Here is a 13119-nt window from a genome sequence, read left to right as displayed (position 1 = left end):
ATCAGATTATACATCCAAACAAAACAGAAAACATTCTTAAGATATTCCTCATATTAAGGAAAAGTAGGTATGCAAATACTGAGGGAGGGGTGGAAATCACAAGGATAATGAAATTAGTCATTGAAAAACCAAGATAGATACCAACCTGTTCCCACAGTGTTTCAGCAATCTGATCAATCATTGTTCCAATTTCTCTGAATTCCCCAGAGTATTTAACATATGCCCAAGTACAAAGAGATGTCAGTGCTAACCCCATGACAAGGTTACACAGTACGGCTATAGAGTTTAGCCCAATGAAGCCAGTCAGTCCTGAGATTATATACATAGCAAACATGACTGCAAACAGTGTGGCAGGAGTACGAGCAGCATAGAAGATATTTTTGCCATCATTGTGCTTTATAAAATTTGCATAGGTTTCTTCAATTTCAGCCTCAAGCTGGTCCTGATAACGACGGCAGAACTCATCTCCACCCATTTTTTTTACAGAACGAAACTGTTTAATCGCCACTTCCTTGAGATCCAGGTGTTTTCGCTCCAGATCCGAAGGTGCAATGTAAGGCTTGTCCCCACCACATACCTGGAGAGACAGAATTACAGTAGGACAGATTACACACTAGAAATAATTACACTTGAAAGAAGCCCCAGCTCATAGTGTTTAGTCTCAAAGTCAAACCTACAATGGTCCAGTTTAAGCTTTAACCTCTTTATTTCTTAGATGTTTAACTGAATCAGGTAAAATACAACTTTCTAAAAATGACTGATAACCAGAAAAACTGAAGATAAAATATTTATACTGCCCTCTGTACTTACTTCATGTGACCAATGAATACACCATAATGGTACAAGACTGCTGGCAATACAGTGGGTAAAAACACACTAAAAAGGTTATCTGAATGTTTAAGGCATTAGAAAGCATAACACAGAACATGCTATTGGCCTTAAGCTAATGTTACTTACATCAGAGGCTACTATTAACAGTTCTCTAAACCATGTCAGAAAATATTTCAGTACAGTTTATATAATAACTTGCCACCAGTACTCTGCACTTGACCCATGTGAATTATCTTTGTAATAAAGTTTTTAGTTCCAGCAAAGACAATACTGGGTTATTAGGGCATGATGTAACATGACAATACATAAGGAGCACAAATTAGCTCAGTTACTTGAAATATAAAAATCTTCTATCCCACTCTAGTGTCAAATTTAAATTTAAGTCACAAACCTGTTCCATACTTTTGCAATAGGTATCTCTTGCTCCTGCAACTGCAGCAAGATTATTAGCTTCAGCTGTTGCCTAAATAAAATAAAATAAAATGCACCAATGCAAAAAATACCTGGTGAGTCTATAAATTCTGATTAACACAATAAATTATGTACAATTAACAAGTCTGAAAATGGACTAAAGAAAAAATATTATCAACTCCCAGTTTTCCTTTTCTACAGAAGGGAACACCAGTATAAATGACACAATTACTTCTAATGAGACTGCCCACCTAATTTTGTTTTGATTAGGTTCATGTTAAAATGGGTTTGTAAAAAATATCACATTTGCTCAGGAAATAAAGAATTAAATAGATACAGCCCAAAAATGTGTTGTGTTTCCAGGTACAAAGAATCAAGAATTACTCTACAATTCTCTCCCTCATAATCAATATTACACAACAGGCATTTCCCAAAACCCCCAAACTTCTTATGAGAGAGTTTTATTAGGGGAAAAACAAAAAAAAAAAAAACTTGTTCAATTCACTATAAAACTGGAAAGTTGTACAAACTAGCACATTTTTTAAAGTATCAATATATTGTCCCAAAAGAATACCATTAAAAACAACAACAGTAACCATTCTAAATCATTAATACCATGAGAAAATAAAATAAACAACATTCATTATCAAAGATTCCAGGAATGGAAGAAGCTTAGTTCAGAGATGCCCACATTAAGACACGTTATGCAACAGAAATTTTCGTATACTTGGAGCAACTGAAGAGAAGGTACCAAGGACTCTTTTTCTAATGGCCTATACATAAGCAGAGTCTGCAATCTGCAGTTAAAAAAATCATATAAAAACTCCAGAACCCATAACATGTATTACTTTAAATGTCTCTAGAAAGAAAAATTCCATCCCCCTCCATTTCCAACCACTTATCTCAAAAAGCAAAGATTCTTTCTCCACCATAAATAAGTACATATAAAACACACACACACACACACACACACACACACACACACACACCTACCTGAAGCATGGACTTTGGATGTGGAAGTTCCTCTCCTTGATAAATTTTAATGTAAGCCTAAAAAGACAGAAGTTTCATTATATAGGTGGGTTATGCAAGTGGACCCTACGTGACCAAAGAAAACCACTAAATATAGAATTTACAACATTAAAATGAAATTCTAGATTCTGACTGAGTTCACTTATTCTAATTGTTTCAAATCAGTGAGAGCATATGCTATCTGTCCTTTTGCATCTTGCTTATCTCACTCAACATGATTTCTTCAAGGTTTATCAGTGTTGTCTCACTTATCAGAACTTCATTCCTTTTTATGGCTGAATAACATTCCATTGAGGTATTTAACACATTTTGTTTATCCATTCATCTGCTGATGGACACTTGGGTTGCTTCCTATCTTTTGGCAATTGTGAATAGTCCACTATGAGCATTGGTACATAAATATCTGTTTGAGTCCCTATTTTCAAATCTTTGCAGTACATACCAGAAGTGGAATTGCCAGGTCATATGGTAACTCTATGTTTAACTTACTACAATTCTATAACCAATAATGATACTTTCACTGCCCTTATCAAGTCCTCAGAACTCTGAGAGAAGCTTCTGTGAGTACTCAGGATGCAGAATTCTGCCCCCAATTCCTATTATCATTCACAAATGCTAGAGTGATACTACAACATGATGAATGGCTCCTCTTCTCTACATCAGGACTGGAGAAAAAGTAGAAATATGCAAACAAATAAAATCACCGTCTAGAAGATAGAATAGTATGCTGCAATCTTTTAAAGATCCTTAAATACTGATGCACCTGATTCAAAGCAAAAAACTTGTAAATTTTATTATTTTTGCTTTATAATACAGATAAGAAATTTCTTGTACATTCAGATGGGACAGTCATAAGTTAGCTACAATTCTAATTTAGACAAAGCCTTTTAAGAATTTGCCTACCTTAAAGTATTCTACAAGATCTCTACAAGTAACTTTAGAGCCACTTATTTCTTTTTCTACCAAATTTTCAGGGGCAAGCAGCAATGGAACCAGATTTCGAAGCTCTCGTTTAAAGTCTTCATCAATATCTAATGGACATGAAATCAGTCAACATATTAGTCAAAAATAAAGAAAGAATCCCCCATTGATAAGAGTTCATAAAATTCTATTTCATGAAATAAGAGTAAACAGTATCTGTTACTTAAGTAGTTCATTTAAATTAAAAAACAAAAATACCATATCTCCAAGGAAAAAATAAAAGCCTGCTCCATAATCTACTAGACAACCTCCCTCCAAATTCCAATAATTCATAAAACAAATTTTGAATTACCAAAATGAATTCCACAGTAAGTACTAATTAAAATATCCTTTTCGAAACAGGCAAACAATTCATGAGATTGCAAATGAATTCTAATACTAGATTTTTTTTCCAGTTATACTGTAAAAGTTTTACAAATCCTCAAGCCTTTTGCAGTCACATTTCAAAATAATCCTACATAAAAAAATTATAATATCCCCCTTGAAACAGAAAGACATAAATCTCACTGCATCAATACATTAAACGGTAAAGCCTTTTAGTAGACTGCAATCAGACATAAATTGAAAAAACCTTTCTCAGCCTTTGAAATAATTTTCAGGTTAGCAGTGGGGAGCAACAGGGCACATTATAAAACAGGTTAACACAAAAAGCTAGGCAGCTGCAAACAAAAATCAGTGGAAAGCTAGAAAGACAACACAAAGCATTACAAACACATCATTAACAATGCTTCGAAATGCCTTCCAGGATAAGACAGAAAATGTAAGTAACCATATATTAGGAAAAAAAAGTTTCAGCCTCTAAAAAATAAGTTCTGATTTTAGCAAGAATGGGAATTCCCACCTTTCAATCTCCCATCAAAACTAGGATTAGTTGCAACTTTAAGACCAGGATGTGGCAAAAGGAAGCAACCAAGATTTGAGAAACAATTGTGAATGTGCTTCCTTACATTCTGTAGCTCTTCATGTTGATTTTGTTTCACCTGAGGACAGAAGAGGATGGGGTGAGGATATGAACAGAAGAAAAACGTAAAGAAAGAAAAAACACACACGCTATCTCTCTCGTAAGTGCATGCTTAACTCAGCAGGTACTCCAGATGGGTGTTTTCTTAACAGTATAAATTACTCCCAACCATAATGAAGACCCTACCTTTTCTTAAACAAGAAAAGATGTTTTTCCTAACTAAGCTACATGGAATACCAAATAATACAAGTAATAATTAACCATAATATATAATATCTAAATAAGTTTTTGTGGTTTGATATACAAATTAGTAAATGCATAAAATGTATGCATTTCAAGTACTTACAACTGTGAAGAGAAAACAAAACAAAATCCTAACTCGCATACAAATAAAAGGGTTAGCTCCTGAGGAAAAAATTACAGCTAAGTTGAAAAGCTCCAGCACAGTCCAAAGAAGCTGAGAAATTTGTGAGGATTTCAGGGCACCCTCCACATGATTACTTATGATTTACACTAGTTTTATAATTTGGGGAAGAACAATTCCTATGTGTTTTCCTAAACTTATAAACATTGTGAATAATCACTCACTTAACCCTATATAACACACATTCTCTCCCAAAAACTCTATCTTCTCAAAAATCATTCTAAAAAGATATGTATCTAAATGTTCACAGAAGCATCACTCATAATTTTTAAAAACCTGGAAACTACCCCAATCTCCCTCAACAGCAGAATGGAAAAACTATTATCTATTCCTAGTACAGAAATAGATAATACATGTCACAATATGTATTAATCTCAGAAACACAATAATGGGCAAAAGAATTTACATACAAAATGTGATTCCATTCATACAAAGTACTACAATGAATAAAGCCTGTCATAAGCCAGAACCATGGAAAGGAGATGGGGGAAGTTAGAATATGGAAGTGGGTTCTTCTCGGAGCTGCTTATATGGGTATGTGCAGTTTGTACAAATCCATCAAGCTGTATACCTATGATTTAAGCACTTTTCTGTATACATGTATCACTTCAATAAGAAGTTAAAAACCCTTGTCTCTGAAGTACACAATTTAGAATGTAAACTTGGCTACATTATTTGTGTTAATTTATTCAGAACCCACCAGAGAAAACCCTGATGGATGAAATTACTTCTGAGAGTAGGGTCTGGAAATTAGAAATGCCTTTCAAATAATCCAAGAAACAAGGAATTGGTTTTTTAGGAATAAGAAAATTATATTGTAACCCAAGTCTTTAAACTCATGCCTATGGTATGACAATTCATGTAACATGTCATACCATAGGCAAACAAAATATCTTATTAATCAAAAGAGAGAACCCTCTTATGAATAAAGTATGTTTGTGTATATGAATAGATGGCAATCTATAAATATCTAAGCTGCGGGTTTCTTGAGTATCTCCATGGATGAAGGATCACGTAAGTGAGGTTATTTTTCAGGAATGCCTTGATGTGGCATACTGCATGGGTCAGGAGTCTGGCTATCTGGGTCCCAGGCCCAGTCATTAGTACTTAGTTTAGTGATCACAGGCAAGTCACTTTTCTGGGCTCCCATTTCTTTATGAAGAAGAGAAGAAGGCTGGACTAGGTGATGATGAAGGTCCCTTTCTACTCTATATGCTATCATTCCAGGAGAGACAGCATCCCCTTGGGAGAAGGTTTCATATCACCTATGCTCACTGCCTACACATTTTCCAATCTGTCCCAAATATTCAGGAGCTCAGTTAGGCAAGAAGGACATATGTCAACAATCCTGGTAAGTTAAAAAACTAGTCTACTGTAACAGCTTGCATTTTGAATATTTGCCATATTCACACACACACACACAAAAATTAGTCTCCTTCAAACTTTTTCCTTTGAATATTTATTCATATTTATTTATTGAGGGGGCAATTAATTTGCACTGGAGAGAAATACTTATACCTTAATTTTGATTCGAGGGCACTGTCCTTTTTTGGCAGAAGTGGAACCAATTTACTTTTCACCAATCACGTATCGAGTCACCTGTAGTAACTTGGGATTCCTAACTTACTTCAGCGATACCTGGAGACGGACGGTCTCAGCAGCAGTCCCGGGAGCCCATCCCTGCACCTGCTCAGTGCCTATGCTCTTCTCTAGGAAGTGTGGACTTACCTGCAATCTCTTTTCAAGGAATTGTTTTCCACCTTCCAAACCATATGAATGTTCATAAGGATAACTCCAATCTCGAATCAAAAACATTAATGTCTACACACAAAAAAGGTAAAAATCATGTCTTACATAAATGAAAAATCACTATTTTAATGATTAAAGCCACTCTTACTCCCCTAAACAATCCTTATCCAAACTTACAATAGACCAAATAAATGGTTAGTACTGCTCAGAGTCTTCCACATCAAGGGCCCACCTACACCAGCAACATTCCAGCCTATCCCAAGCATCAGCCCCCATCTGAGAACTCCACTCTGCATAAGGAGACACCACAGACAACAGCAGAGGATTTTTTTTTTAAATGAGAAAGAGGCATATCAGTGTATATACACTATAATTTCAATGGTTAAAATTGAATAATCAGAAGACCAATCAATTCTAGATGGCTGATTCTAAGCTAATTATAGATTTAGCATTAATGAGGCCATTTTCACAGAATGTTTTAATGCACAGGATCAGGTTTCTCGACCTCAGCACTACTGACATCTGAGGCCAGATAATTCTTGGTTGTGTGTGGCTACCCTGTGCATTGTAGGCCTCACAGCATTCCTGACCTCCATGCACCAGAAGCCAGTAGCAACCTCTCCCCCAAGTTGTGACAATCAAATCTCCAGACGTGCCTAATGTCCCCTGGGGATGACCAAAATTATCACCAGCTGAGAAACTCTGATATACGTCAAATGAAGTATATTTTATCTTTATCCACAAAAATGAAGCCCTAACCTGACCAAGAATTTCATAAAATTGATTGTTTGAGCCAGACCAGCCAGACAAAAGTGAGACAAACAATGTAAACCCATTAACCCTAAAAATCACCAGCAATGCCACAGGAAGGACTTCAGACACTGAGACAAAACAGTATTGGTGTTAACTCATCCAAAAAAACTACATGGGGATGGGGAGGGATGGAGTGAGAGATGATAAATGCTGGGAATTTTCCATATGAAACCAAAATAAATAACAGGACTCACTAACTACAAAAAAGAAACTCATACATTTCATAATAGTTCAGCATGTCTAAAAGAAATCTGATACAATTGTCTTAAATTCCCCACTGTCTTAAGTCTTGGAATTAAATAGCACCTAATTAAGGGAAAAATTACCCTCTTAAGAAAGCCAAGTAAAAACATTAAGAATCAACCTAGATTCATTTGTTCTATTTCTTATATTGTTAGCCTACTACTGGTAAGTAAATTAGTGATGACATTACTGTAGCTTACTTTCAGCTCCACTAAATTTGTGGCTGGAAATGGGATTTTGTTGTAATATCAGACAGTCTTCAAAGTTACAAGCTAAGGTAGCTTGATTATATTTCATAGGTAGGGTAAAAAAAATGATAAAATACTTATTTACCTGAAACGGTTTCTGGTAGATCTCTTCCATTGCAAGCCTGCCATACTCTGTAAATAACTGTTAAATCAAGTTACTTAAACAAATGTCCCAAAGAGATTGAAAGACGACATTTGTAAAACTGTTCTATATCAAACTATCAGATATCAGAGCCTGTGTATAAATCAAATTATTTTCTAGTTAAGAAGTCATAAATCAGTTTAAAACCATATAACTTTCTACTGTGTTACACTATTACAGGGTTCTAGGTGTGAATTCACAAAAAACTTGGAATTAAATTTTCAATAATTTACGTATATTCGAGACATACATACTTGCAAGTGTTGAAGATCATCTTCTTGAATATTCTGAGACAAATTATATACCTGTTAAAACAAAATTTATTTTGTTTTTCTTACTGTTTCTTTTTGAATTCCCAGCTTGTATATAATTATATAAATTATATTATTTCACTTGTAGAAATGAAGGCTATTTTATACCTCAGCCTAAATAAATCATTTAGCCACTACCTTAACCAGTGGCACATAAAAAGGGATTTTCTCTTTTCCTAACAATACTCAGGATAAAGCATTAAGGGGGGAGAAGTGGTGGTAAACAACTTAAAAATTGTGAATATATGGACATAAGGCCTAGAAAGTGGCAGACATAAAAAACAAATATATTATGTAGCAAATTTCCTTTTCCCCTTTCCAAAGCTTCTTTAATATTATGACATGATCTTTCAAAAAAAAAAAAAGTGAAAGTTTTTTCCACAATCATCTTTCTAAGTCAGTGAATATGAGGGGCAATTTAGGTCTACAGAGATAAATTCAGAGGTACAAAGATAATCATCTCGCAGAATATAATGGCTATTATCCAATGGGAACATCAACTTTTTTTTTAATATCCTTGATTTATTTTAAGCCTTAAAATTATTAAGAAAAAAAAACATAAAACATCATAAAAAACGGGAAAGGGTTTTAACAAGCAGACCACAAAATAAATACAAATGGACAAAAATACATGAAAAATGTTAAACCCCAATAATTAGAAAAATATGGACTGCTTCACGAATTTGTGTGTCATCCTTACGCAGGGGCCATGCTAATCTTCTCTGTATCATTCCAATTTTAGTAAATGTGCTGCCATGAGCACAACATCAACTTTAAGTAAACTCATTAGCCTAAATAACTTACCAGAAAATTTTAGGTCTGCCTGTGGTAGCTGAAAGAGTAACAGTAGGTGGCACTCTTGCCCTTTTTTGGGAGGCTTTCCAAGGCACATAGACCAGAGCTGATAATGGAAGGTTTAAGGATCCTCAGGGAAGGGAAACTGGAGAAAAGATTCACCAGATCCAGTCCTTCTGAGTCAGATCTTTAGAAGGTGACCTAGGTTGCCACAGGAGAAAAGCGTGGGCATCCACATGTCACCTCTGCTAGGAAATAACTTATGTCTAAGGAAACAGGGATATGCCAAAGATAGAACAATTTGTTCTAACAGCAAATAAGTGATAATCTAGCTGTACCACTTGGAGGTCAAGAATATATAAAACACCAATATAAACCAGCAAACCAAAAATTATTCTCAGCTACTGACTAATTCCACACTGAATATTTAGAAAGTAATTAATGAACCAAGTGATTAAAAGTCTAGATTTAAACTTAAAACCTAACAGCATGACAGTCTCTTCTTTGTTACCTATGTGGGTCTAAGCTTCTAGAAAAGGGGTCCAGATCTTTTCATTGTCAGGGCCAGGTTACAAAGAGCAAAGAGATAAGAGGATGTGTTCATTTAGATCATTAGTACTTAGCATATTGCTTTGAATTTAATTAAGTGCTTAGTTAATATTTGTTGAGTGAATAAAGGACAAGAAGATCAATACGTCACTGATCTATCAGCCAGATATCATAAGTAAGGAGAGAAAACAAAGCCTCAAAGGTCAGGAAGAGAGCAATAATATCTTTTATCTTGGTTATTTATAGCTTGCACAGCACTTTCCTGTGCATTCTCATTTAGAATCTCATTTCTGACTGCACACAACAACCACATGTGAAATAAGCAAGATTCTTACTTTACAGAAAAGAAAGTGACTGAGTGGCTTTAGGTGATTGTCCAAAGCCAGGCTATCTCCTAATATCAAAATGGTGAATAAACAAACAAGAATGAATCAACAAAAAAACACAAGTTTTAAGACAGAAAATTCTTTCATTATAATTTAATGCACACCTAACAACCCTATAGACAGCTAACCTGAAGGGCTATGATTTGATAACGTAAACACAAAGATGTGGCTTCTGCTTGCCTCAAGAGAATGGCAGTCATGCCCTCTTGCAAGATCAGAGAAAGGTAGACCAAAGCTTTTGAGAGATTCTAATGGCATCACTTATCACTTAGTGGATAGTGACTAGAGTTCTGGGGCTTAAAGAAAGAAAGAAATAGTAAGAGCAGACAGATATCCCCAACCCTGTAATAAACAGAACCCAAGCTATAAAGGAGTCCTCTTTTAGCTCATATTAATACTCAAATCTTTTTTCCATATCGACCGCTAGATACTTCAGGTTGAGAAAGGAGGTTTGGAAATGGTAGTTTATAAAAGATTGATCACATATCCCAGAGATTACTGGAAAGCATTATAAAAATCCCAAACACTGTAAAGGTATCATCTATGATATACAGACAACAGGGAAAATTTCTTATCTTAGGAAGATAGCATATACTTTTTTTTTTTTAATATTTGCAAATATACTTCTTTTTACACCACTACCAGCTGGGCCTAACCACCATATTTCAATAATTCATTTTTTCAACCAGAGAAGTATTACCCACAGACAATCTCAGAAAAGAGAAACTAAAGAAATACAAATAGACATGGTTGGTTTACTTTGGTCTAAATCCTACAGAAGAGAGATGGTCTAGCTTGAAGAGACTAGAACTTAATAGAACACCAAACACTACATGGTATAGAATAATCAAAAAACAGAAGTGATTTCCCCACTTTCTAAATGAAGGATGTGCTGTAAACCCTTAGTTTATTATAAAAGCCTCACTTAAGTTTTTTAATATGAATTAATTCCTGTGCCTCTACTTCCATTAGACCAGATAGATAATCAAGCACTAGCTGTCATAGATATCAAGTAGAAAACAATTTCAAGAGTAATTACTTGGCTTCTTTTGTTTGCTCGGTTTAATCAAAAAGCAAAACAATTCTGCGCCCCCTTACTATAGCTGGCAACTATGCAACTGATTCAATTGAGGGTAACATGGAATATCAGCTTCTCCTTTAGGAGGGAAAAAAAAAGGATAGCTTCTGTGATGAAAAAGCAAAGAGCTTGCACCTATTGGTTTATTGTTTCCTTGGTAACTATTCAAAGTATTAAGTTTCATATCCTAAACCAGAACAGCAAGCACAGAAATGTAAATGACCAAAGGGAAATGTAAATAGTGCTCTCTGATTTTAATTGTTTTTTCCACAATCAAAAGGCATCTGGGGGAGAGGCAAAGGTATTGGGATTATCTGAACCGAACGTAGCATATAACTTCAGGTCTCACCTGGACAGAGCTGGTCATAGTGCTCAGAGCAAACACAGTTGCACAGTCTTTGATAGTTGACTGGCTATCAAAGGCACCCTGGGTATCCATTAGCAGCACAGCCACCTAGGAATTTAGAAGTTTGAAACAATAAGTAAAATATTCACCAAAAATGACTACTATTAAAAAAAATAAAAAATGATCAATGTCATTATCAGTAACTGAGTCAAGAAAAGTACCCTAAATTAAATATTTCACATATTTTGACAAAAATCCCATATATTATCAGACATTAATAGGTCTGTGTTGTTTTGCTTTTTGAAACCAGAAAATAGCTGAAGAAAGAATAAAGGAAGAAAAGAACAGTAAAAAAGAACAGAATTTTACTTTTGTTCCGTTAGGTCTGTCAATTACAAAAACTTCACTCCAAACTTGTATGCCAGTTGTTTCTCTCTCGCAACCACCTCGCCATGTAAAGCCAGTCAATGGTTCATTGTTTCCACCAATCCAACTCTGGGAATCCTGTTAAAGTCAAGCATAAATGTAAAATAAAACACACGCAAAATTATGAACTAAAAGGAACTTAAGAAATCACCCACTGCTTATTTTACAGATGAGGAAGCTAAAGTCCAGCAAGATAAAATGTACTATGTAACATTATACAAAGTAGTAACAAAAGCAGCCCCAAATCCCATCTAGGGGTCTTTGCCTTATAGAGATACTTAAGCAGGTAAGTAGGATCACACATATTTTCTCCCCTTTATGGAAAGATTCCCTATAACGTTAAAAATCATGAAATGTTGATACCAGCTATTGTGACATCTCCTTTGTACAGAGAAGCAAAACTTAAGTTCCACATAGACTGGCCGTTAAAACAAAACAAAAACAGCATTGCTCTCTTAGAATAGCTGAAAATATCTTCATGCGGCCTTAATTTTTCTGTTTAAAAAATATAAACTCTAAAAATAATCACAAGACTTTTTTGGAACCTAATTCAAACAATCCAACTGTAAAAAAGACTTTTAAAACCGACAAGGAAATCTGAATCCAGACTAGGTATTATTTTAGATGGTGTTAAATCTAGGTAAAGATGATTGGCTGTGATAAGGGCATTGTGGATGTGTTACTAGCAACAGAGTCCTTATCTATTTGTACTCAAGTGTTTATGGTGAAACTCTGCCTGGAATTTGCTTTAAAATATCCCCCAATACAATATACTGTTTAACATATCTATACCTTTGTTCTACATGTCCATTGCCTAGTCTGAGCCAGTAATCAAGAAACTCCAAATTTTCTGAACCCTTAAAGGATATTACTGATACTGCAAGTAGTTATTTTTAAATGGCTCTGCACTGCAGTACTTGTGTTTGAGTATCTTGAGAGCAAGAGCTGAAACGCAATCATCTTTGTACCCCAAACCACTGCTACCAAAGTGCTCTGCCTGTTCTAGGCGTTCACATGTGACATCTCATTCTCCAATAAGGTCAAAGAAATCTAGTATTTAATGAATTGCTTATTTTTAAAAGGTCTAGCCTACCCAAATAACTTAAGGCAATCTATCCTATTGGAGAAATTTGTTTTTACTCCACATCTTATTTATTTTTTCCGTTTCTTTTTCTCTTTCATGAGAATGTAAGTTCCATAAAAATACGAGTTTTGTCTGCTTTATTCTCATAAATATACCCAGCATGTAGAATAGTGCCTAGCTTGCAGTTAAGGACTCAAAATATTTGTTCAATGAATGAGTAAATTAAAAAACTTAATTATAAGCTTCAGTGTATTCCCTTTTGAGCATAGGTAAGAGATATGATACAAAGAAATGTCATTTTTATTATTC

At 34.8% G+C, this 13119-nt stretch overlaps 1 protein-coding gene and 1 non-coding gene across 3 annotated transcripts in view; both read right to left on the bottom strand.

Annotated features, from left to right (window-relative positions):
• The window catches only part of ATL2 (atlastin GTPase 2), a 57904-nt gene that overhangs the window by 3867 nt on the left and 40918 nt on the right, over positions 1-13119 (bottom strand). For both annotated transcript variants that reach the window (XM_037806801.1, XM_037806800.1), the window contains exons 3-12: positions 11670-11804; positions 11304-11408; positions 8090-8140; positions 7779-7835; positions 6369-6461; positions 4097-4235; positions 3178-3305; positions 2236-2292; positions 1223-1294; positions 146-577 (exon numbers count right to left, since the gene is read on the bottom strand). In XM_037806801.1, coding sequence (XP_037662729.1) covers positions 146-577; positions 1223-1294; positions 2236-2292; positions 3178-3305; positions 4097-4235; positions 6369-6461; positions 7779-7835; positions 8090-8140; positions 11304-11408; positions 11670-11804 — 1269 coding nt within the window. The remainder of the gene's footprint in view (positions 1-145; positions 578-1222; positions 1295-2235; positions 2293-3177; positions 3306-4096; positions 4236-6368; positions 6462-7778; positions 7836-8089; positions 8141-11303; positions 11409-11669; positions 11805-13119) is intronic.
• On the bottom strand, positions 8806-8909 carry LOC119512991. The gene has a single exon (XR_005212501.1). It is a non-coding gene; the product is annotated as a U6 spliceosomal RNA (small nuclear RNA).

The sequence above is a fragment of the Choloepus didactylus genome, chromosome 17 (genome assembly GCF_015220235.1).
Source record: "Choloepus didactylus isolate mChoDid1 chromosome 17, mChoDid1.pri, whole genome shotgun sequence".
Lineage (NCBI taxonomy): Eukaryota > Metazoa > Chordata > Mammalia > Pilosa > Megalonychidae > Choloepus > Choloepus didactylus.
This window is presented reverse-complemented; position numbering and strand designations above follow the sequence as displayed.